The sequence below is a fragment of the Apodemus sylvaticus genome, chromosome 7, assembly GCF_947179515.1.
Source record: "Apodemus sylvaticus chromosome 7, mApoSyl1.1, whole genome shotgun sequence".
Classification (NCBI taxonomy): Eukaryota; Metazoa; Chordata; class Mammalia; order Rodentia; family Muridae; genus Apodemus; species Apodemus sylvaticus.
Window position 1 is genome coordinate 31,623,989 of NC_067478.1, and position 25,274 is coordinate 31,649,262.

The window sequence follows — 25,274 nt, forward strand, 5'->3', positions numbered from 1 at the left end:
CTCAGAAAACTGGGCACCTCACTTCCAGAAGATCCTGCTATACCACTCCTGGGCATATACCCAGAGGATTCCCCAGCATGTAATAAGGATATCTGCTCCACTATGTTCATAGTAGCCGTATTTATAATAGCCAGAAGCTGAAAAGAACACAGGTATCCCTCAACAGAAGAATGGATGCAAAAAATGTGGTATATATACTCAATGGAGTACTAGTCAGCCATTAGAAACAATGAATTCATGAAATTCTTAGGCAAATGGATGGAGCTGGAGAACATCATACTAAGTGAGGTAACCCAGTCTCAAAAGATCAATCATGGTATGCACTCACTAATAAGTGAATATTAACCTAGAAAACTGGAATACCCAAGACATAATCCACACATCAAATGAGGTACAAGAAGAAGGGAGGAATGGCCCCTTGTTCTGGAAAGACTCAGTGTAGCAGTATAGGGCAAAACCAGAACAGGGAAGTGGGAAGAGGTGGGTGGGAGAACAGGGGAAGGGAAGAAGGTGTATGGGACTTTTGGGGAGTAGGGGGCCAGAAAAGGGGAAATCACTTGAAATGTAAATTAAAAATATATTGAATAAAAAAAAAAGCAAAATAAATAAATAAATAAATAAATAAATAAATAGGTTGAGGTTTGATAAATGTGTGTGAATTCCCCTGATTAAAGAATTCTGTTATGGAATAAAGCAAAGGATGGTAGTAAGATGGATGATGAAAAAAAATTTCAGTACTGACAATTAGTACATTGAGGCACAAGGACCACCATGGAACTTGGAAGCTACAGAATAGTAAAGGATAACCCTTTGGTGAAGTGTTTTTTTTTTTTTTTTTTTTTTTTTTTTTAATGGCAGGACCAGGACTGGAACAGGAAAGTTTCAAACGCTTATGTTCATTTTCCCAAATAAAAAGGGGAGGGGAGTGAGGGGCAATGAGTTGGGGAGAGTGTTGGTGGATGGGTAACTGGGGAGGGGAATATCAGTTGAAATGTAAACAAATAAAATGATTAATTAAAAAAGAAGGGAATATTCATTGCAATATGTAAAAGCATCTATAAGCTGGTGAGATAGGAAACAAATTATAATAACTGGGAAATCCAATCACACATCCATGGAGTTACATATTCTAGTTTAATTCGAGAGAGGTGATGTCAATGAAAGACCATGCTTCCTTTCAGTTTCAATCATTGTTCCTGCTTTATAATTTCTGAGGACACATATGTACATTGATTCATTACCATAATCATAGTTTTGGTCTCTGGCCTCTACTGCTTTCAAAGAACATGAAGTCCTAGAACAGAAGAAAAATAGCAAAGTCAATTTCCAGCAATAAAAGTGTAGCCTCATGTAGTGGTTTAAATATGCTTGACCTAGGAGGTGTGGCCTTGTTGGAGAGGTGTGGTCTCATTGGAGGAAGGGCTCCACTGTGGGTTTGGGTTTTGAGACCCTCCTCCTAGTTGCCTAGAAGCCAGTCTTTTTTGTTTTCCCTTCAGAATAAAATGTAGAACTCTAGCTTCTCCAGCGCCATGTTTGACTGCATGCTTCCATGCTTCTTGCTGTGATGATAATGGATTGAAACTTTGAACCTATAAGCTAGTCTCAATTAAATACTGTCCTTTATTAGAGTTGTCTTGGCCATGGTCACTTTCATCAATGAAACCTCACTTTTCAAGTTATGAAAATTCAGGAAGCTCAGGAGTGAGAGGCGATAGAGTTTTGAGCTGGAAGTCACAGTGGTCTACACAGTGAGAACCTTCTCAAAGCAAACAAAAGACATCAAACAATAACCAAAAAAACAGGCCCTTCCCCCCAAAAAAAGCTCAAAAAGGGAAATGGGGTGTATGTACTACAAATGAGATACTGTACATTCATAACAATAAAACTTTTTAATAAACAACAGAATGTATTGACCTGGAACATAGTATGTAACTTGAATTAAGCCAGGGGGAAAAATACAATGTAGTACTCTCTCACATGTGGAAGACAATAATGTTGAGCTCATAATTCTAAGTAAGGAAAATAGAATTGTAGTTGAGCCTGAGGATGGAAGTTGGGTGGAGAGAGTGAGAATTGTATCAACAGCTCTAAAGATTTATGAATGCAATTCTCACACTGTGACTGGAATTATACCACTGCATGTATATTTCAAAATTGCCAGAAAAGTAAATTATAAATGTTTACACTACAAAAATAAATCCTTCAGTCTATGGATATGTCAGTTAGTTGTATGTGATTATCTCATAACATATGCTTGTATCAAGATATCATGTGAAACCCCATGAATGTATATACAGAATATTTGTCAATTGAGGTGAATATAATTCAATATTGCTTGCAATATTGAAGCTTTAATTAAAAGGTTAGTTATCACATCTCAAATTTGCAAGACTAGCATCCCTAAATCCTAGCATTTCCTAAGTTTGCTTTGTAATTAGCAGCATGACTGTGTTTGGTTGACCTATGATTTCATTTCCTAGATCTCTTATTTTGCGTTCATTATTGAAAAGCAAATATTAAGAAAAATATGACCTGAATGCAATAGATATTTGCAGTTATAGTACTTGGGAGACTCAGGCAGGAGGATTGTGATGACTTAAAGGGCAGTTTAGACTATAGAGGGATACTGGTTCTCAAGAAAAAAATATAAAAAATAAAAGCCAAGATGAAGGACCATTGTGTCTTAGTTAGGGTTACCATTACTAGGATAAAATATCATGATCTAAAATAACTTGAAGAAGAAAGGGTTTATTTTAGTTCATAAACTGAAAGAAACATCATAGACCATCACTGAGGAAAATCAGGTACTCAAACACACCAGGGAGCTGTAGGCAGAAGCTGCTGCAGAGGCCGTGGAGGAGTGCTGCTTACTAGCTTGCTTCTCATGGCTTATTCTGCCCTCTTATAGAAGCCAGGGTGATCAGTTCAGGAGTGGCACTGTTCCCAGCGATCTGGGCCCTCCCACATTATTCAACAATCTATAACACAGACTGAAGCTAACCAGAGGTCAGCTAGTGGGGGCATTTTCGCAGTGGAAGGTCCCTCTTCCAAAATGACTCTAGCCTGTGTCAAATTGACAAAAAAATTAGCCAGCATCCCATGGCATGTTTCTTCTGAGATATATCAATTTCATTAAACTTGTTCATTGCCATGATACCAATGCTGCATCAATTTTCAATAATTTGTTTTAGCGCCGAATGGCCAGACAGTGTGCACATTTCCTTGAATGCCACAGGAAGATTTGACTAAGTTAGTTAAATGAGTCCACAAACTCCATTAAATTAATAACTCCAAAAATATCTCTGCTCCTTCATTTTATTTTCATTTTTATTAATGTTTTCATTGTTGAAGGACCCGCATCCTTTAGTTGTATACACTTTTAGTCCGTTATTTTTTTTTAATTTTTGTTTTGTTTTGTTTTTTCAGATTTTATTCCCCATACAATGCACTGTGCTGCTCTAAGTCCTGGAGCACAAAGGAAGAATATTTGGATATTGGAGGACTTGAATTGCCCAGGTATTTCTAATGTACAAGTAATGTTGGAAACCACACATCTCTCCCTGTAGACTTCAGCTTTGAGGTTATGAAAGAATTTTCTGGGTGTTCAACAAACTTCTGGTTCTGAGCTTGGAATGTAAAGTCGGGCTTTAAAAAACATCTAGGGCCACTGCTTCATCCCAAATACTTCCTGTAGATCTAGGGTCTTTATTGAATACATGGTTAACTGATTATTATACCTCGCTATATTCAATGACTTAATTAAAAATTATGTTAAGATAAAAATATTTACATTTCAGCAAGTTTTATTACATACAAGTATTAATTCTCCAAAGTCTCAATATAACTTTTTGCTTTGTAAAGTCAGAACCTCTCAACAGATGAGCTTTGTGTCTTTGCATTTGAAACTGCATGGATTCTTTGGATAGAAACTATGTCCCCTGTGAATCCAAAGTATTGGAAGGATCTGAAATAACCTCAGAGTTAAGACTCAATGTCACCTCATCATCAAACCTGGGAATTGAAAACATTTTTTTCCTTGATTAGTTTTCTTTGTCTTGTTTTAACTTTAAGAATTTCATACATGTATACAATGCAATATGATTATATTCAGTCCAGAACTCCCTTACTAAGGAGGAGATCTTTAAGTGTACAGTTTTCCAAGTTGTTTCCAGATGTGTCTGGAGACTCCATCCAAAATCAGAATCACAGAGAGCAGACTTACTATGAGGAAACAAGCACCAAGCATCACAGCCTTTATCTTTACATCGAGGTCTAAAGGGAACTGGATCCCAAAACTGTCTACATCTGTCAGTATCTCCTTCAGAAAACCAGACCAGTGCTTGGAAATCCTGCCAACCACAAATGCTTCATCAAGAGACTTTATCTAAATGGGAAACAAAATGAATGAACAAGAGGAGGAGATTTAAAAGTTCTAGAAAAATAACAGTGAATATGATTTGAATAACTGGAGGCAAAGACACATTCAGATTGTGCCCTCATGTGACTAAACATTGAAAAGATTGCTAAATAAACTATGAATTTTGGGCTTTGTATATGAAAATTTCACAGTTTCCTTGGTGTCCTCTTCTGTTTCCTAAAAGTAAACTGTAGGCTAGCTTAAGTTCTGTTACTGTTTCTAAAAATAGAATAAGTTTACACACATCTAGATGCCTTCTCATGTACTTGATCTATTTTTACACATCCAAGTATATAATGTCTTTATAGTACATACTCCCCCACACACTTGCTCAGAACATTATACATACATGCCTTGTAAGATCTCTTGTATTTTCTTTTAATTGCCTGTATTTTCTTAGAACTGCCTGTGTCTGTGACTAGTATTGTACGTCAATGGAGATAAGGCTTTATGTACATGTAACCGGATTCTAAGAGAGGAAGGACAATCTGCATAGTTCCCAAGGGCCACAGACATTGGAACAGAGTGAATATGAGACAAGAATTCATGATAATGGAGGTAGAGATCTGAAGGCTTATCAGGAAGGGATAGCCCTCATCAGCTGCAGAGTGGTTTTTCCCCTAAGGTAAGCCTAATTTTATCAGATTTTCTCATCTTTAAAGAAAATCAGCAAGTCAAATGACAAAAATTCCCTTAGCTTTAAAATTCCTACAGGAAATAAACATAGAAACATGTTTCCCAATAAACTAATTCAATATAAGAATAACAAGGAGATCACAGTGAAGCATGATTGGATGGTAAGCACTAGACTTGTATTAACTCTTTTTCTTTTAGAAAAGATCCACTTATTTCTATTTTATGTACATAGGTGTTCTGTTTGCATATTGGTCTGTGCAGCATGTGTGTGCAGTGCCTAAGGACCACTGTACCCTTAAACTGTAAGCTATTAGAAATGCTTCTTTTAATGCTTCTCGTTTGGGTATTGGTCATAGCAATGAGAAGAAGAGCCAACAGAGAAATTGTGGCTCATTTTAAGATGACCACACCTTTTCCTTGCATTGAACTACAAAATGTTTCCCTGATCATGTTATTTCTTTTTTAAAATATCTGTATCGAAATCCCCATTTAATACAACTTTAGGTTTGTGTAACATATATTCTATCTATAAGAAAAGAAAATCCTCAGAAAACATAATCTGTTCTTTGAAGGTACCTGTTACCTCAAAATCTATGTTTCCTCCAAAGCTGCACATGATGATTGGACCGATAATCTTTAGAACAGCCTGTTTCGCCTCATTCTGAACTGTAAACTTTGGCCGACATGGGTGCCAGGTTTGGGTAACATAGCCGATTGGCACACCAGGAGGAGCTTGGACTTCTATCTACATGTGAAAAAAGAACATTGGTAAATGTTTATTATCGTGCTATCTATTTGTGGCTTCATTTACTTAGAATAACAGACAGTGCTCCAATCTACAATACCCTTTAATTAGATCAATGCTATTTCTTCCCTTAATTCATAGCCATAACTATAGCAAAGAAGGGTGAATTAACTTGCATCAGATTCTTCAGCTAATGCATAGAAGGGGATAATTGAAATTTGATAGCTTGCATATTTCATTAATATTTTAATTTATAAAAACTCTCTAAATTAATAACAAACTTTCCTTCCTTAAACTTGTTTATAAACAGTAGCTTATGTTTATGAACAGAACTCTGATCACTGGTACATTTTCAGCTATTAGTTCTAATAATGTATAAGAAAAAGACTTTGGACACTGGACTCATGGCCCTGCTATTTATTTACTGTGAGGCTCACATGGGATCATTTCTGACAGTCAAGTTTCATGACCATGTTATACTGCTACTCAATTGTAGTACTTTCATCATCCAACACACAGACATATTCTCCTCAGATATTGCTATGCATGTAAGATTACACCTGGCCTAAAGGCATGGAAAACAAAAGAATTCTTTACAAATAATCTTACTCTTTCTAAGTAAAGTACAGTATTAAACTCCAAATATCTGTTTTCATGTTACCTCTGTTTGAGATGGGCTTTATGGACATTGCTTCTAGAATGAGTAGGGTAGGCAGGCAGACATGGTCTAGGCAAGTGAAATCCAGGCAAAGGCAACCTTCCCTATAATGTCTCTATGTCCTGGTGCCTGCTCTGAAAGACACATTTGCAATAAATAGGCCACCAAGTGATATGAAACAGGCAGGTGGACTTTAGCTGAGGGCAGATCCATCTGAGCAATGTTTATTACAGAGAATACAACCTGCTGTGTTTATTGAAATAGAGGAAATAAAAAAAATGGGTGATGTTTTTCTGCTTAGTTTTCTGATGCCACTTAGTGGAATATACAAATCATTAGATACATTATGAGATGAATACATATTTTATTCTCCTAACGCTTCTGTTAAGGCATTCTCTCTCTTTCTTTTTTAAGGCATTCTCTTTCTAGAACAGTATTCTAGAAAGACATCCTCAGGCATGTGGCTCCATTAGTTTGGGCCATATCTGTCATGATCATTTCTGACTAGAGATTTTGTCAAAAGGCTTTCACTTGAACATTAGAAACTGTTGTTTGAGCTGTTACTCATCCATAGAGGAGACATTACCCAAGAGCATGAGCTAAGTCCTTTATATTCCTTCCTACATACTTGAGTGAAGGACAAAATATTGCTCATGGATTATATTTTTAAATGTCAATAACTTGGCAAAAATTCTTGATAAACTTATCTTGCAAACTGTCTTGGTAAGAATTTACAGACCTTCTGGAGGCAGCATGGGCAGAAACAAGAATCACATCTTAGTGGTCGTTGTAAAGTTATGACTTCATGACCTGAGTTATCAAGGACCCTCATGGAGAAAGGTCTATTATCTCCACAGCAATTGCGTGTTAAAAAATTAGAGTCTTCTACGGCATAGTAAACCTTCTGCCCCAGTTTGTCCTCGATTTTGTATTGGTTAGCAGTTTCAAAACCTAAAATGGCTAAAAGAAAAAAAAATGGAGTTCATAATCAACAGCACATTAAAATCCTCTACATATCCTAGATAACCTAAGTTTAGCTGATATTCTAAGAAGCACAAGGAAAGGATAAAAAGAAGGTATATATAGATAATCAAGTCTGAGGGAAAGAAAGGCAAAAAAGGGAGGAGAGGCTAGCAAACTAAGAAAAAATTGAGTACCTATGGAAGACATGGAAAATAAATAAAAGAGGCTGTTTCCTTTTTTTTTTTTTTTTTTGATACATCTATGATCTAACTCAGGAAGGGGTGGAGAAAGCAGTGCCGGACATGTGAATAAATAGCCACTTCTCTAGTGTAGTTTCCATGTGTTATAGAGAGGCTACATAATGGGTGATGCTTTACAATTTATGTAAATTACTGTGGCAAACCAGTTGGGCTGAGATTCTGTTTTATAAACCCTGTTTTCTTTTGCACTATATTTGAACAATGCAGGGACTTATTCATGTGGAAAATGGGAGAGATTGAAAATGGAAGGTGAGTTAAAAGATTGTACTGAGCCCCGGGTACCTTGGGAGGAGTGGAGGTGGGCCCTGGACAACCAGTGTGTATAAGACTTGTGCCTGACAACTCAGCTCAGATTACAGCCACCATGTCACAGCGCCCTGCCAGGATATCATAGTATCATAGGCATTCCAAATGAACTTTGTCTTACTGGTGTTCCTTTTATGCTAAAAACAGAGAGAGGTGACAAATGCAGATTGTGAAATGTCATCTTACCAAAAGTTATTGTTGGGGATCTTCTCTCATTTTGAAACAGAGTCAATTCATAGTCACATTTGCCCATAGAAAAACATCTTTCAGAAGTAGGAGCACTGTGGATCCATTTTTAATCTTTGAGGAGACTTGAGAAGTCTTAGAAGCAGTCTCTTAAAGATTGGCATGGTATCAACACCCACCACAAATACTTTTGCAAAGATTTTAACAATTAAAGATTAAAAATAAATTGAAAATTATTTTTTAAATTGAGAGGGCATCCATAATTCAAATAGCAGTTCAATTATGTACCTCAGTCTTTATTTTTTTAAAAAATATTTTTATTTTCTATATTCTTTGTTTATATTCCAAATGATTTCCCCTTTCCCGGATCCTCCCACCCCATATGTCCCATAAACCTTCTTCTCTCCATCCATTCTCCAATCACCTCCCTCCTTTTTCTCTGTCCTTATATTCCCCTCCAATGCTAGATTAATCCTTTCCAGGATCAAGACCCTCTCCATACTTCTTCATGGGTGTCATTTGTTATGCGATTTGTGCCTTGGGTATTAAGGACTTCTGGGCTAATTAATATCTACTTATCAGAGATTGCATTCCATGTGTATTCTTTTGTGATTGGGTTACGTCACTTAGGATGATATTTTCCAGATCAAACCATTTGCCTAAAAATTTTGTGAATTCATTGTTTCTAATTGCTGAGTAGTATTCCATTGTGTAAATAGTCTTTATTTTTAACCTACAAAGTGAGAGCAACAAGGCTTACACAGCCTCTAGTTTCCTTCAAGTTCTTTGGAAAACTAAAACTAAGAAAATGAAGGAATCTGTACTATGGCTAAAGATACTTCAGTGGTTGCATAATTGCATTGTATGCATGTGACTGGAAATTTTAGTCTTGGACATGCAGGAAAAAAATCTATAGAGTTATATCTATAGCATCCATTTATTTTCCAATAAGATAAAGGTAAAAGACGCTGGTCATAAACTCAGGTGCTGAAAATGTATAAAGTAATATTCATATTTTATATTATTTACAATATTAAAAATATGTCCATTTAAGAAAATTCAGAGGGTCAGGAATTTGAAAGGAGGTGTGTAGCAGTGGGGGGAGGGGGAACTACCAGTAATCACTAAAATGTCCCAGATGCCAGGTACCCAAGAGTTTTCCAGGACCCAACAGGAAGGACATTAGCCGAAATAACCAACAACGGGGGAGGTAGAACCTGTAGAGACCATATCCAGTGGATAGGCATGGTCCCCAGTTGAGCGATAGGGTCACCCACCCACCTCAAAAATATTAATTCAGAATTCTTCCTGTCAAAGGGAAATTCAGGGACAAAGAGTGGAGTAGAAACTGAAAAAAGGCCATCCAGAAACTGTTCCACCTGGGGATGCATCTCATCTGCAGACACCAAATCAAGACACTATTACTGATGTCAAGAAATGTTTGCTGACAGGAGCCTTGAAGAACTGTCCCGTGAGCCTCTGTTAGAGCCTGACCAATACAAATGTTCGCAGCCAAACATTGGACAGAGCTCAGGGACCCCAGTGGAGAAGTTAGGACAAGGACTGAAGGAGTTGAAGAGGATTGCAACACCATAGGAAGAATAACAATATCAATCAACAGACCTGCCCCCCTCCCAGAGCGCCAAGGGACTAAACCACCAACCAAGGAGTAAACATGAGGGCACCCATGACTCCAGATGGATATGTAGCAGAGGATGGCCTTATTTGACATCAATGGGAGGGCCAGAGGGGATGCCCTTAGTCCTGTGGAGACTCGATGCCCCAGTGGAAGGGAATACTAGGGCAGTGAGGCAAGAGTGGGTAGGTGGGTGGGTGGGTGAGGGAGCACCATCATAGAAGCATAGGGGAGGGAAGGTGGGATAACGGGTTAGCAGAGGGGAAACCAGGAAGCAGGATAACATTTGAAATGTAAATAAAATAACCAATAAAAAAGAAAAACTAAGTCTAGCGATGATTATGAATTTAAAAGATATACTCTCGACGATATCAATTAGGTCTTTGTCATGTTCTGATCAAGAGCGGATGCTGCAATTCATATATCCTCCTATGACCTGCCTCTTGTGGCAGCTATCATGATGCTCTGGGAGCTTCTTCAGTTCCAATTTGCACCTGGAGACATTGGACCTAGGGTGACATCTATAGGCACCCGGCCTATATTCTGCTCAGCAACTCTAATACATCAGGGCCCTGTGCTGAGCTAGGAAGTGCCGAAGAAAACAGGTTCATGGTGAGGGCATTTACGGAGTTTTACAGAAACTCTCCACCCCAATTCTAAAGGATCATACCCTGTGCAACCTGAACCATTACCTGAGGTTTTGTGGAAATCTTATACTTGTCATAGCTTGGCAGAAAGCAGCTAAGAAACCTGGTAGGGTGTGGTAAAACATACAGTGATTTGCAGAGATGGGAGAAAAGGTAAGTTTTGGGTATTGTCTGTCAAATTAGTGTCTATGACGAGGATGGCTGGCCATCACAGTATTACAAAGAGATCTCTAAGTGGCAGAAATGAAAATATCCAGAGAAAAACTACGTGTTTAAAGACTATAAGGAAAGACATTGTAAGACATCAAGTTTTGCATCCTGCATCATGCAGAATGCTGCAGTCGGGGTGTTCAGCATGCCTTTACTTTTGTTGTCTCTCTAGCAATATGATGAAAACAGCAAATACACACCTTCCACAAACTCAAACTGCTGATGAATCAGAATATGATCTATCTGTCACAGTGAGAAAAAAAAGAATTTCAGATATTTCATTCAACCAAATTGGAACTTCATATTTTTCATTATTTAATATCATTTATAACTAGTTACCAATGCTTATCAGTATCAAATTCTCATTATTGTTGAATAGAACTATATTTAACAACTTCTTACCATTTAGAAAATATAGCTACTGGATGAATTTACTGTTAATGTGGAGAAACGAGGTCAGTTTGACTTAATCTCAGGTATCTATAGAGATTAGAAAGCAAAGTTATTGCTACATGATTTTTATGAAATGTGAAAACATTTTTATTCATTCAGAGAGACGTTTCTGTGTATGTGAAAATGATTCGTGACATCACTGTGATAACTGAGGGCTTCTAGGCATCTTAGAATTTCTGGGCTTTTGCTGTGGTAGTTTTTGTTGGTTTGGTTGGTTTTGAGACAAGGCTTTCTTATGCAGTCTGTGAGAGCATTACACTTCTGAGTTCCTTGCTTTGGTCTCCTTATAGAGCTGACAACAGAGGCATGGGTCATCATTCTCTGCATGACCTTGACTGTTAAAAAATGTTTCAAGGTATTTTTCAGAAATATAAACAAGTATATATTCATAAGATAGTTCCTTTACTGAACTCCAAATGGTCTTTTTGAAAAACACTAGTGTAAAGAGTCTTGTTTATGCCTATCTAATTTATGAAACAAAACAAGTATCAATAGTGTTATGTTAAACTACATGCAGTACTACAAGACTCAGACTTTTTTTTCTCTTACTGTTGGCATTCTGAAATATCTTCTGTGGGATTGCAAACTGGTACAACCACTCTGGAAATCAATCTGGAGGTTCCTCAGAATATTGGAAATAGATCTACCTAAAGACCCAGCAATACCACTCTTAGCAATATACCCAAAAGGTGCCCCACCATGCCACAGGGTCACGTGTTTCATTATGTTCATAGTGGCCTTATTTGTGATAGCCAGAAGCTGGAAACAACCCAAATGTCCCACGACAGAAGAATGGATACAGGAAATGTGGTTCATTTACACAATGGAATACTACTCAGTTATTAAGAACGAGGATATCCTGAGTTTTGAAGCCAAATGGATGGGGCTAGAAAATATCATACTGAGTAAGGTAACTCAGACCCAAAAGGACATGCAAGGCATGTACTCACTAATAAGTGGATATTAGTAAAAATAAAAAAAAGAGGAAAATAGAGAATACCCAAGATACAGTCCACAGAACTAAAAATGGTCAATAAGCTAAAGGGCCCAGGTGGAAAGTGGGCGGTGGTAGGGAGGAGGGGAACCTGATCTGGTTTGGGGTGAGAGAAAAAGACTGAAGTTCTGAGGGCCAGCAGAAAGAATGCAAACAGGCAACCTCAGGAGATAGGAGGTTGGGGGTACCCTCCAGAATGCACCAGAGACCTGGGAGGTTAGAGACTCTCAGAACTCAAAAGGAGGCATCTTAGATGAAATTCCCTACAGTAGGGAGAGGGAATTTATAGAGCCCACCTCCAGCAGGAAGCATCGAGGGAGGGGATTGCCATCCCACAGTCAAAATCCATATTTGATCCTGTCTGAAAGAACTGCAGGAATGGAAATGGAGAGGAGCCTGATTAAAAGAACAGGCCCAAAGTGGGATCCAGGTCAAGGGGAGGCCCCAAGACCTGACACTATTACTGAGGCTATGGAGTACTCACAAAAAGGGATCTATCATGCCTGTACTCCAGAAGACCCAACAAGCAGCTGAAAGAGTCAGATGCAGCTATTTTCACCCAACCAGTGGAAAGAAGCTGCTGGCCCCTGTGGTTGGATGAGAGAAAGGCTAGAAGAAGCCGAGGAGGAGGGCGACCCTGTAGGAGGACCAGCAGTCTCAATTAAACTGGACCCCTGAGATCTCTCAGACACTGAACCATCAACCAGGTAGCATACACCAGCTGATATGAGGCCCCCAACACACATACATCAGAGGGCTGCTGGGTCTGGGTTCAGTCAGAGAAGATGCACCTAACCATTAAGAGACTAGAGGCCTCAGGAAGTTTAGAGGTCTGTTTGGGTAGGGGGTGGCAAGTGGGGACATCTTTGTAGAAACTGGGTGGGAGGAGGTATGGGATGTGGAACAGCCAGGGGGTGGATGGGTGTGTGTGGGGGGAATAAAATCTGGAGTGTAAATAAATAAATAAATAAATAAGATTTAGTTTCATGAGAGATTGTAGGTTATTTGGCAGTTTTACTTTCTGTGCTACCAGAATCCTATTTAAAAAGTCCTCTGGGGCTGGAAAGATGGCTCAAGGCTTAAGAGCACTGACTGCTCTTCTGAAGGTCCTGAGTTCAAATACTAGCAACCATATGGTGGCTCACAACCATCTGTAATGAGATCTGATGCCCTCTTCTGCGGTGTCTGAGGACAGCTACAATGTACTTACATATAATTAATTAATTAATTAGTTAATTAATTAATTTTTAAAAATAAAATAAAACAAGAAATGCCGTGTAGTGGTGGCACTTGCCTTTAATCCCAGAACCTGGGAGGTAGAGGCAGGTGGATTTCTGAGTACGAGGCCAGCCTGGTTTACAGAGTGAGTTCCAGGTTAGCCAGGGTTACACAGAGAAACCCTGTCTCAAAAATCCAAAAAAAAAAAAAATAGATAGATAGATAAATAAATAAATAAATAAAATAAAATAAAATAAAATCCTCACCATGTCCATATGTGGAAGTGTATTCATTACATCTCCCTCTAGCACTTGTAGAACATCAGGTCTTAAGATCCCTGAGTCACACTCTGAGCAGAGTTGTCAATTGCAGACACACTGAAAATAGTTCTGAATGTTTTGCAAAAGACTGAACATAAAACTCCCATAAGTCCCAGCTATGTCACTTATGGATGTAAACTCAAAGGACTTTCCATATCTTATTGCAGAGATTTCTGCACACATATGGTCATTGATGCTCTATTCAAAATAGCTAAGAAATGGAATCAGATGTCGATCAACTCATGGCAGGACAACGAAAATGCAGTACATACACACAGTGGAATTTTATCCATTGTAAAGAAAATTGAAACAATAAAATTTGAAGGTGAATTGATAGAACTGGAAATTATTGTAGTGAGGGTAGTAAGTTCTAACTTGGAATATCAAACACCATATGTTCTCTCCCATATGCAGATAGGTTTGAATCTTTAGATGTGTTTGTTTAAATTGTAATGTCAGTAGAAACCCCAAAGGAAGAAGAGGTATAGAAGTGCTGTGGGTGTGAAAAGCCCTTACAGAAACTGAGAAAATAGCAGTATGAAAACTGAGGGAGTTGTGAGAGTGGCACATTTTGAACAGGGGGTGAGTGATTGGAAAGAGCAGGAGATATGGAGAGAGGATTAACAAAACCTAAGGGCACATGAAAAACGCACATCAAAACTTAAATGTCAGAACGGATGTGGCATGCCTGAGTAGACAATGCTCATCCCAGAAGCTATGTGCTATCAGCTTAAAATCCAAAGGACAGATGTGGAACATCTCCCTAGGAATTATTGACCAAGAAAGCCCCAGAAGCTCCCCAAACTATATCAGTTTTGGCCATTGCTATTGATCACCCACTAGAAGTAGATGATAAGTCTCTTGCTGAAGGCCCTACACACTTTGGTTGCAGAACTCAAGGAAATCATATTTCAACTGAGCTGCAAGTTTCCTTCTTGCTGCTGGATTTCAAACCTTGTATACTATGCATACAATATCATACCAAACGTCTTAGGCAGAAAGAAATTGTGGCACAACTCTTATGCAGGTTAACAACTGATTTATTATCTGAGGTTTATCAGGAGGAAATTCACACCTTGAACTGGGAGGACCCAGTTAAAGGCCCCTGACTGGGAAAGTCAAAGAAACTGGGGATGAACCTAGTGCTTTTATTTTACCTAATGGACATATCATCAAACTGGCTCCAAAATGGTACTTCCCTTAGTCTTGACCAAAGAAACATACTTCTCTTTGCAATGAATCTTGAATTAATACAGAGATCCATCACTGGCCAAGATGCTGAGAACAAGTGTTGGGTGCATGATTAGGCTTAAACGGAGCACCCATATCTCCCACTGCAAGGCTCAGGGAACATCACAGAAGATGGGGCAGAAAGAATGAGCCAGAAGATGAGAAGAGGCCCATTAAACTCTGCTTTAAGGTATGAATTCATAGCAGCTGTGCTTCCCTGCTATGGGTCTACATGAGTCTAACCTGTAAACATTTAGTCACAAATTATAAAGAGGCTTACAGTGCTCAGCACCCATCTCCCACAACTATTATTGGTCGTAAGCAGATGGGGGCAAGGAAGTCAATGTTTTTGGTGAGTTAGCCACTAGTAACTTATCTACACACTCAGACAGAAAAATGGGATGAGGCCTTGGATGGTGGGAAATACTTGTTGGGGTAGGAGTGGGTCAAGAGAAAGTAAGTAGATTAATAATGTTACCAGAATTTTTGTAGACATGTATGAATTTGTCAAATAATAAATCAATGAAGAATATATTATATACTGTGCCTATAACAAATCCTAGAAACTTGTGCTAAATATATACCAGTATTTGACCATTGTTATAAATCACTTCCAAGGTAATAGAAAATACAATTGAGAAATACAATTTCCCAAGACATTCAAACTTTACTTTGGAAATAAAACAAAAACATATGAATCAGAGTGATTAATTTTAGAATACATAGTCATGTTTTGTGGATCAAGTCATAATCTTAACACTTGGGATACTGCAGTAAATAGATTCTGAGAAAATCCAGGCTAGCCTGTGGCTTCTAAAGTAACCTTTACCAAAAAACAAAACATCAACAACAACAAAAAATGAAAACAAGTTTACTGTCTGTCTCTAACTCGCAAGAATGAATTGTGATTATCTACCCATAAGTAAAGTGGAAGCCTGGTCTTGTTTATGAACTTTTTATTTGTTTGAACTTACCTGAAGTAAATATTGCAATCCAGGTGGCACTGCATAGGAGGTGGTGTTGATATCCATGGGGTCACAGTAGGTCCACCTTGCTGGTTAGATTCTAGTTGACTTTGGATGATAAAGAAGGCTGGGCCTGCATTTTCAGAGATGGTTGGTGGGATTGGCAGTCAGACTGAGACTCTAAGGAATCAGAATGTCCAGAAGTTCCCAAAACGGGAATAAGCCAAATAGTATGTTGCTGCACAGAAACAAATGAATAAGCCAGGTTTTGGAATTACTCTATTTATGCAAGTTGACATTTCAGTTCTTGTGTCTATAAACTTTGATGTGTGATTTTTTTAAGAGCTATATCAATGAAGTATATGAGATTTATATCTACTCTTTTTGAGGGTGCTGGCTGTAACCAGAGGTTACAAATTTTCCTTTGGCTCTCTGGCAATTTTCCCCAAACTGAAACATTCCCATCTGTAGGAAAAAGGTAAACTCATAAGCCTCTGGAAGAAAACAAATTTCACTTATCAGAGAAAGCTGAACTGTACAAGATTTACAAGGCTACTCCCGAAGATTATAGAAGCAGATATCAACTTCTGTGGAGAGGAAACACTCCTGCCATTTGAGCTCTCTCCAAGTTGTGCTGAGAATGAACCTTTTGTGTAGGAATGAACCTTTTGTGAGTTACAAACCAACCAGGATGAGGCGAGCTTTTCCCTGATGCAGCTGCCTGAGAGACATCATGCTCCTATATGTAACCTTTCACCATAGTCCTGTAAAAACCCTCAAATTGGACTTTGGTCCAGTTGTTACTTTGATAGGTTAATGGTGCCCTATCTTTAGTGAAAAGACATCTATTCATATCTCCCTGGAAAAAGTTAACACAAAACCCTTACCATTCACACTTGACATACACATAATATGTGAGACAAAATCATGGATGACTCAAGTTATTTATATGACAATTTTAGCATGAGTTCATGAACAATAGTGTTAACGAGAAAACCAAAGCAAAAAATATGAACAATTATTTCTAGGACCAAAGAGCATCCTGCCAAAAAGAATAACTTCGAATCCTGAAGAATAACTTGTTCTATATGTATAGAACAAGGGATTATCTTCCACTATATAGATATTTCTGAAGGTCTGGAGTCATTTGTCTATTTTCTACAACTTATGAGATGAGTAGCACTGGAGTGTGAGAAGAAGAAACCAGGAATGCCACCACAATCCCCCAAGTGCCCAGAATATGGCTCACTTGAAAATAAAGAATTCTCTATGTCATATATATATATATATATATATATATATATATATATATATATATGTGTGTGTGTGTGTGTGTGTGTGTGTGTGTGTGTGTGTGTGTATATGTCACATATATGCTAATATGTGTGGCTGCAATAAAGCTTCACAAGTTTAATTTTATAGTTCATAAAAGAGCAGTTTCTAGGCTCAATAATATAATGGCACAGACAGTTACAGGGAACCTAATATTCAGAATAGGAGGTGAGTTTAAGTGGAGCCAAGATGAAGGAAACCCACATATCACTAAAAGTAGGGTTGAACAAACAGAAAATACACTAATACCTCATAAGCATAGGTTTTATAGTCAACTCCTTCTAAGTAAATGAATATTTATAGATGGTTTATAATACAATTGTATCTGTTGTACAGGGAAGAGAAACAGTAATGAAGATAATTAGCACTTAAGCACCTTACAGTTAACTTCCAGGAAAAAGAGAATGTTTCTAAACTAAAGTTCTCAGACACAAAGCACCTGTTTTAAGTAGACGTAGCTTAAATGAAGATGGAAATGCCAGGAAGGAGAGGAGCTTTGTGAAATTCTGTGGGAAGAAATGGTGGAAAAGGAACACTGAAGAGAGGGAAACTCCTGACTTGGGAGGTGAATTTGGCATACCTGGAGACAAGAAGAATAGGAAACTCTTGTCAGTAGCACAACAGGACACAGTTTACCTCCAGAAGCCCCTTGTAAGGGGTTTTCACTTTAAGTTTGCTAGGCAGGCAAGGCGTGGACTTGGGGAACAGTGAGTACATGACACCATCTATATATTAATGATGCTGAGCATTAAAATTCCCAATGTAAAAAAAAAAGAAATTGAAATGATACCCTTTAAAGGGAGGAAAAGAAAGCAGAACAAAGAAAAACACTGTGCTAAAGTACAGCTGAGAAGGTTCTGGAGAAGACATGACATCAGAGCTAGAACTGCACGGTCACAGTCTGAGCCCATCTTCTTCCATCAGTCTAGCCTTGGGTTGGATCATCATGAACAGGCTGTTTTTCAGAAAGACTTTGGAAGCTGTTGACCAGAATGTGATGCTAACACATTTTTTTCAGAACCTTTGGGGAGTAGATTCAATGGATCAGAAATTCAAGATGATCCCAACTGGTAGCCAAGCCACAAACTAACACAGCCTCCACTAGCCACACATATAAAGAAAGCTGTTTGGCCCAGTTCTCAGCATTGGTACTTGTGAGAATTCTGGAATCTTGGTTTATTTAAAAAATATAAAAATAATATGAGAATTTATTTTCATTTTAATTCCAGGTGTGGGGCTGTGGGGCTGCTTCAGACTGTCTGAAGTGTCTGAATATGACTTGTCTCGTGCTCTAGCTCACAAGCTGTGATCTTCCCATTTGGAGATAGTTTCTGCAACTGTGTGACACTTGGAGTTCTGGGAACTTTTCAGAGAATATAAAAATGTTAGAGCTTTGATAGAATGGTGGGTGGTTTTTGGTGTTCAGGGGGATTGCCTGAGGTTTGTTAGTAGTCATCCTCAAAGAAGAAACAAAAGGAAAGAAATTAGACCTAGGGATCACTATCTCTCTCTCCTCTGTACTTCTTTCTCTTCTATCTAACAATACAGGATGATACAAGGGCATATGATACCAGGGAAAAAGAGAAACCCACAAATCAGCAAAGACCAGCTTCAGGTATTGGTCTCCTAGAATGGTCTAGCAGGACATCAAGAATGTGTTCCAAGCATAGGAATGATAGTATCTGGAATTTAAGCATCTTGTCTGTTCAACTGGAGCAGGTCTGACTGACATGGAGCGGGTCTGACATGGCTGTTCATCCAGATTTGTCTAATAAACGCCTGCCTCAGATACTCAACGTTTTCCTGTTCTGTGCTCAGGAGCCATTCCCATTTGCATAGGAATCACAGAAGAAAACTGAATGTACTTAAAACAATGGTCATTTGTTCATGCTTGCTTGCTTGCTTCCTGCTTTTTACCCTTAAACCTTAAGCTACAGTTTAATGAGGAAGAGTACCTTCTGTCTAAACAACTTCCAGGTAAATTTCAGTTTTCATTTTGTAGAGGAGATGAGGTCCTTATCCTCAAAGGTAAGCACTAGGCAATGCTAAATACAAGGAGTTGTCTGTTTAAGAAAAAACACATATAGCATATTTTCCTCTCAGAAGTCTGGGGAAGGTTATAGTTAACAGCTTGGACACCTGTGCTATCTGCAGTGCCAGACCAGACCTGACTCTCCCAGGCTATAATGTTTACTTCAGACTCTTCCTCCATAGACCTTTATCTTGAGCATTGTTTCTCAGTCAATAGAACCCAGTTTATGGGTGAGGTCACATGTACTTTACAATAGCCCAGATGACTTCTGTGCTATCTGTAGATATAAGCTTTACCTGACTCCCACAGACCATAGTTTATCTTAGTCATTCTCCTTAGACCTTTATCTTGAGCATTCTCAGTAAATTGAATTCTTTACAGAGGAGGTCTTTTGTACTCTGAAGAGAGAGAGAAAGAAAGAAGGGAAGAGGCTGGTCAAGAACATGTGAGGAAGAACAAGAGAGGGGGAAGAGAGAGAGAGAGAGAGAGAGAGAGAGAGAGAGAGAGAGAGAGAGAGAGAGAGAATTACTGTTGGCAGAGCCTCCAGGAAGTGCTAACAACACACTGTTCTTATATTTTACACACACAATTTTCTTATATTTTACATAATTATAGCATATATAATTAAAATTCATGTGGATGCACATGGTTAAAGTATATGCTATACATGAAAATATGGTCTTTATGAAAGCTGTCACTACATTCAATTACTTTCTCAATGAATGGAAACTTTAATAAAAAGGATATAAGCTCTGGTGTCAACTGAACTTTGAGTTACTTCTCAGAGGATACGGACATATAAAGCAGACAAAGATACAGATACCAGTAATGACCATATGATAGAATATTGTAATGCTATGACAACTTCTGAGTTTTATTGTTAGGGTTATGTTGTGCATTTGCGTTCTATTTTTTTCTCTTAATCTCTTAGCTTGTAACCTATAATGCATGTACTATATATCACAGTGTAGAAGCATTTTTATTGGAGGCCATAGAACTTAGGTTATTGAATGTCAAGTAGAGTAAGAATCACTAAAGGACTTTACACACTTGGAGGGGAGGGTCAGCACTCTTCCTGTTGTACTCGGATAGCTACTCTATCACTATTTTAGTTGTCTTTCTATTGCTGGAATAAGTAACATGATGAAAGAATAGGGAAGAAAGAACCCATGTGCATCATATGCTGTGATCATAGTCCATTATAGATGGTAGACAAAGCAAAACCTCAAGGAGGAACCATCAAAGAAAGTTGCTTATTGACTTCTTTTCTTTCTGGCTTGCTCAATTATTGTTCTTATATACCCCAGGCCTGCCTACCAATGGATGGTACAAACCATAGTAGTTTAGGACCCCTGAATCAATTGGCAATTTATAAATGTCCCCTTAGAGAAGCTAACATACCAACCTGACAGACACAGTTCCTAATAAAGGTTTTCTCTGCATGTATAACCATTATGTCAAGTTGACCAAATCTTGCTAGCATGATTAACCCCTTGTAAGTCTGACACACAAATGCATCGCTTTTCAACCTTGTTTCCTCTCAAGATCTCTTGCTAATACCACAATATAAAACACAGTCCTTTTGAACTCACCCGGGACCTCTGGGCTCTAAATAGCTCTACCATGTCTATTCTAACATCTGCATCATACAGCTTGTCTGACAGGCTCTAGTTTGTACTGTTCCAAACATGACTCTCTTTTTTGGTCCATGTTCAACAGTCTCCAATATGGTAGTGTCTTCACTACAACTGAGAATGCATCTTCGCCAACGACTTCTTAGCCTCTAATGGTGTCAAAGCCTCAGCTTTTCTTAATGACTCCTTCATACCTTCAAAACCAGAGCCATGGGGGAGATGTAAGCACTGTCAGGTTCAATTTGAGGTTAACATGTATCCTTGGGCCCCTCAATGGACCAAAGATTCTGTGCTCTAGCTCATCCTGAGGAAATAATTCCCAGATTTCACCTCAATGACACTGTACTTTTAATAGTCATAGGCAACCCTTTAGCTCCAGATCAGCAACATCAATTGTCTCAATAAACCAAGGTTTTGATTCAATTGTGCAGGTCATAGTCAATTACATATTAGCTTACCAGAAACCACTGACTCTTATTTCAAATTATTACAAGAACAGACTCATAAGCTTTTTCTGAAACTTCATAATCTAGGCCTGTATATTCAGTAATGATCACAACATTGTCTTCCAAGTTCAACAATAGCTCACCAAGGTCTGAACTCTTAGTGGGCTTTTCTAACTCATGGATCCAAAATTCTCCATTCCCTCCCATTAAACATCCCAAGGCGTAAAAGCCTGGTCAGGATCATCCCAGCAAAATGCTAGGCTCTAGTAACAATTTCCATCCTAGTTTACTTTCTGTTGCTTCAATAAACAACACAATCAGGAAACACTGTGGGAGAAAGGGTTTGTTTGTTTCTTCTGCCCATCCTGATCACAGACCATCACAAAGGGTGTCAGGGTAAGAACTCTTGTAGAGGCAGGAAACATGGAGGAAAACTGCTTCCTGGTTTGCTTTACCTGGCTTTTCCGTTACCTTTCTTATACATTCCAGGCACATGTGTGTGGTACCAAACCCCAGTGGCTAGTATTCTCCCCCACCCATCTATACTCAATAATCAATCAATCAGTCAGTCGATGCTGCACACATAACCGTTACAGGCAAATCTAATAGAGAAAATTCTTTCATTAAGATTCTATTTTCAGATGATTCTAGTTTGTGTCAGGTGATAAAACCTTGGGTTTTTATTTGTTTTAGTTAAGTGTAGTATGACTTCCTTGTTGACAATGAGTACATCCATGGTGGTTAATTGCCAGGAGCCATCCTCACTTAGATCTCAATGCCAAAAGCTCTCGATACTAGGAGCCATCCCCACCTAGATCCAGGAGATCTTGATGCCAGGAGATCTTGATACCAGGAGTCATTCTCACTTAGATCTCCATGCCAGGAGCCATTCTACGTAGATCTCAAAAAGTCTGAATGTGTCTAGAAAGTATTTTGAACTGAGATTAGAACTTGAATCACTGGAATGAATAGCTAGCTAGGTTTCCCCTCCTCATATGGGCAGGGTTTTTCTACTCTTTTGAGAGCCTACTAGTGGAGAAGAGAAATAGAAGAGAAATCTCTACTGCTTTTTTGTTGTTGTTGTTGTTGTTGTTTAGAATTAGTGTTCTGCTCTCAGGTTCCCACCTATTAACCCTTTAGACCCAAACTGGATTCTGTGTCACTGGTTCCCATGATTCTCACATTGAATTACAAAATATGATGGTTCTGATTTATACTTTAGAATTGAGTTTCACTCTCAGACTTTTGTCTAAGAACAAGTTTTAACCTTATATTTCTTTTTAAAAACTACTTTTACTTATTTTAATGTAGAGAGTGCATGCATGTGTGTTTGAGTGCACACATGTGTGTATATAAGTGCATGTGTGAACATGTGCAAATAATAAAGGAGCAAATGCGAATTTCAGAGGACAGCTTTTGATAATCAGTTCTCTCCTTTTAGCATGTGTGCCCTAGGGAGAAAATCGAGGTCGCTAAACTTGGCACCACAAAACCTACAAGCTAAACAATCTAACCAGCCAAAGCTCATAACCCTAGCTACATATTTCCTGTTGCTTTTTTTCTCTAGAGAACTAAGATTAATTTAATGGGTTTATTCCAAGAAATAGCATCACATAGTTGTAGAAATGATCAGACAGTATTCTAGTTGAATTAATTAACCATGACCAGAAAATTACTTCCCCATTCTAATAATCTTTTTTAAAAACTGTCAAAAAGACACAGAAGAGAAAAGCACTTATACTTTACTAAAAATTAAAAATTTAAAAGAACATGAACGGTATTAGCCAGAACTGAGTTGCTAATCGTGGACACATGAGGCTAGCACGCAGGAAGCCTGGAGCAAGCTGTGCAGGTGCCTTGTGGGTGAACTGCTCAAACACTAGGTTAGTGCTGATGGTGGGCTATGCGGCCAACTAGGCAAAGCAACTGCTGCAAGAGGCCCACTGGCAGTTTCGAGACAACCCTCAGCATCTTTTTCCAGGAGACCAACATCCCCTACAGCCACCACCACCAGATGATATGCACTCCTGTCAACACCCCTGCCACGCCCCCCAACTTCCCTGATGTCCTCACCATGTTCTCCTGTCTCAAGGCCTCGGAAAACTTCCCCAGTGGTGGTGGCAGCACCTGCAACCCAGTGGCCACATCGGCCACGTCACTCCTACCGCACTTCCCCCATGCCACTTGCAGCTTTTCAACACCCAGCTGGCCAACTGCAGCCTCGCCCCCAGGAGGCCCACAGCATCACCACCACAGCCGCCCCGCCCCTGTGGACTCTGGCATCCTCTTCCCCAACTTCAGACTGGCCTCCTCTGACTCCCTAACAGGCCACCTCAGAACCAAGGGCCCACCCTGCCATGGAGGCAGAGTGATAAGGGAGGACCCCCCCACACACACACATACACCGTACCATAAGTCAGGTGGAGGAGAGAATGTCTCTATGGGCCCCTTCACCCCTCCTCTGTCTGCACCCCTCTACCCCAGAGCCCTGGAGAGGAGTGACTGGTTTCTAGTCAGGCAGTCTTATGCCAGCACGCACAGCTGCACACAAGCAAGTTCACAGTGTAGGCACCCCCAGCTGGATCTGACTCAAAGTGACTTGGGTGCCTAGTGGGCAACCTTGGAGACCAAGAAGCCATCCCAATGAAGACGTACCTGCCTGGCCCTCCACCTGGAGTGTTTCAGAGAATCACTTGGTAGCAGACACGTGGCTGACTCCTGTCTTTGGACCAATAGGCCTAAATCCTTGATCAAGGATCCTAGATCCTTGAGAATGTAGAGCCTTCTCCGCAAGTGTGTGTGTAGCTGTGCCTTATGTATTTATACGTATGTTGCTCTTCAAAAGCAACCTAGTTTATGGGGCAGCTGGACTTTGCATGTTAGAGTGAGCCCCAAGCCCCTTGGCCTGCTTCCTTATCTGCTAGCATTGCCATTTCCTACAAAGGATTATGGGAACGCCCAAGACTCTTCTACCCAGCCCCTGCCTGCATGCCTCTTTCCCAGAGCCCATGGGTACCTGGTTCCTATTTCCTACCCCTTTTTTAACAAAAGAGAAAATTCCAGAAGACACACACACATACACACACACACACACACACAGAGAGAGAGAGAGAGAGAGAGAGAGAGAGAGAGAGAGAGAGAGAGAGAACATGAATAAAGCTATGTTAAGAAATTCATGCTATAACTTACCATAAGAATAATAATTACTCTAATACACACAATTTTATATCACAACTTGATGTCATGCCCTTTTACAAGAGTTAAGTGTAGGTTCTCTAGGAGAGAGAACCATCACATCTCATATATGTTTAACATTTATGAACATATTTGTTGAAATCATTCCATCAGAAATCACAAGTCCCCTTTGTTGCTGGACCACCTAGTCACTGTGTCCCTTGATCACAGTAGGCGAGGAAGGAACTATGTAAGTGGCAGGCAAAGGTAGCCATGCAGCTTATAGGAGGTGGGATCTCAAAACACAGGAAAAACTATGCAAATTAGAAAATGAGACTTGAGATTTTAACTGTAGATTCTGGTTGACATCTCTTTCCAGCTGAGACTGTAAGAATTTGAACAAAACTAACAAGGGCTTACATTCTTTCCCCTCTCCTAGTTCCAAACCTAATAATTGTCTAGGACTATTTCCAGAAACATCCTTGATATAATGCTATTACTAAGAGGAACTTAGGGAAGAAAGTGTTTATTTTGGCTTAGAGTTCCAGAGATGAATACAGTTCATCATTGAAGAAAGAATATAAGGGAAGAACGTAAGAAAGAGACGGGTCTGGTGGTGAAGGAGCCAAATGATCACATTTCATTAGCATACAGGGGAGAGAGGAGAGAGAAGAGAGAGAGTCTAGTAAGTAGACCCATGCTATCAAATTCCAAAACCCACCCAATGATGATCTTCCTCTAACAAAGCTCTGCCTCCTAAAGAACCTTTCCAAGCAGTTCTACCTATGGTTACCAGGTGTTCCAACACATAA

The 25,274-nt window shown here is 39.2% G+C and overlaps 1 protein-coding gene and 1 pseudogene across 1 annotated transcript; one reads left to right on the forward strand and one right to left on the reverse strand.

Annotated features, from left to right (window-relative positions):
* Window positions 1-1,246: 1,246 nt before the first annotated feature.
* On the reverse strand, window positions 1,247-15,910 carry LOC127689606 (phospholipid scramblase 2-like). Its single transcript, XM_052189289.1, has 6 exons — window positions 15,854-15,910; window positions 10,865-10,907; window positions 7,196-7,416; window positions 5,637-5,798; window positions 4,223-4,384; window positions 1,247-1,294 (listed from the first exon to the last, which is right to left on the reverse strand). The coding sequence occupies exons 1-6, from the start codon at window positions 15,908-15,910 to the stop codon at window positions 1,247-1,249; spliced, it is 693 nt and encodes a 230-aa protein (XP_052045249.1).
* Window positions 15,911-23,100: 7,190 nt separating this feature from the next.
* On the forward strand, window positions 23,101-23,660 carry LOC127689655 (UBA-like domain-containing protein 1; annotated as a pseudogene).
* Window positions 23,661-25,274: the final 1,614 nt, after the last annotated feature.

Excerpts from the sequence above, each read along its gene's own strand:
- LOC127689606 (XM_052189289.1), bottom strand. The coding sequence starts at position 15,910 with ATGGATATCAACACCACCTCCTATGCAGTGCCACCTGGATTGCAATAT. Across the intron at positions 10,908-15,853 it reads GATTGCAATATTTACTTCAG|ATAGATCATATTCTGATTCA; the intron begins GTAAGTTCAAAC and ends TCACTGTGACAG. Across the intron at positions 5,799-7,195 it reads GCCCATGCTGCCTCCAGAAG|ATAGAAGTCCAAGCTCCTCC; the intron begins GTCTGTAAATTC and ends TTTCACATGTAG.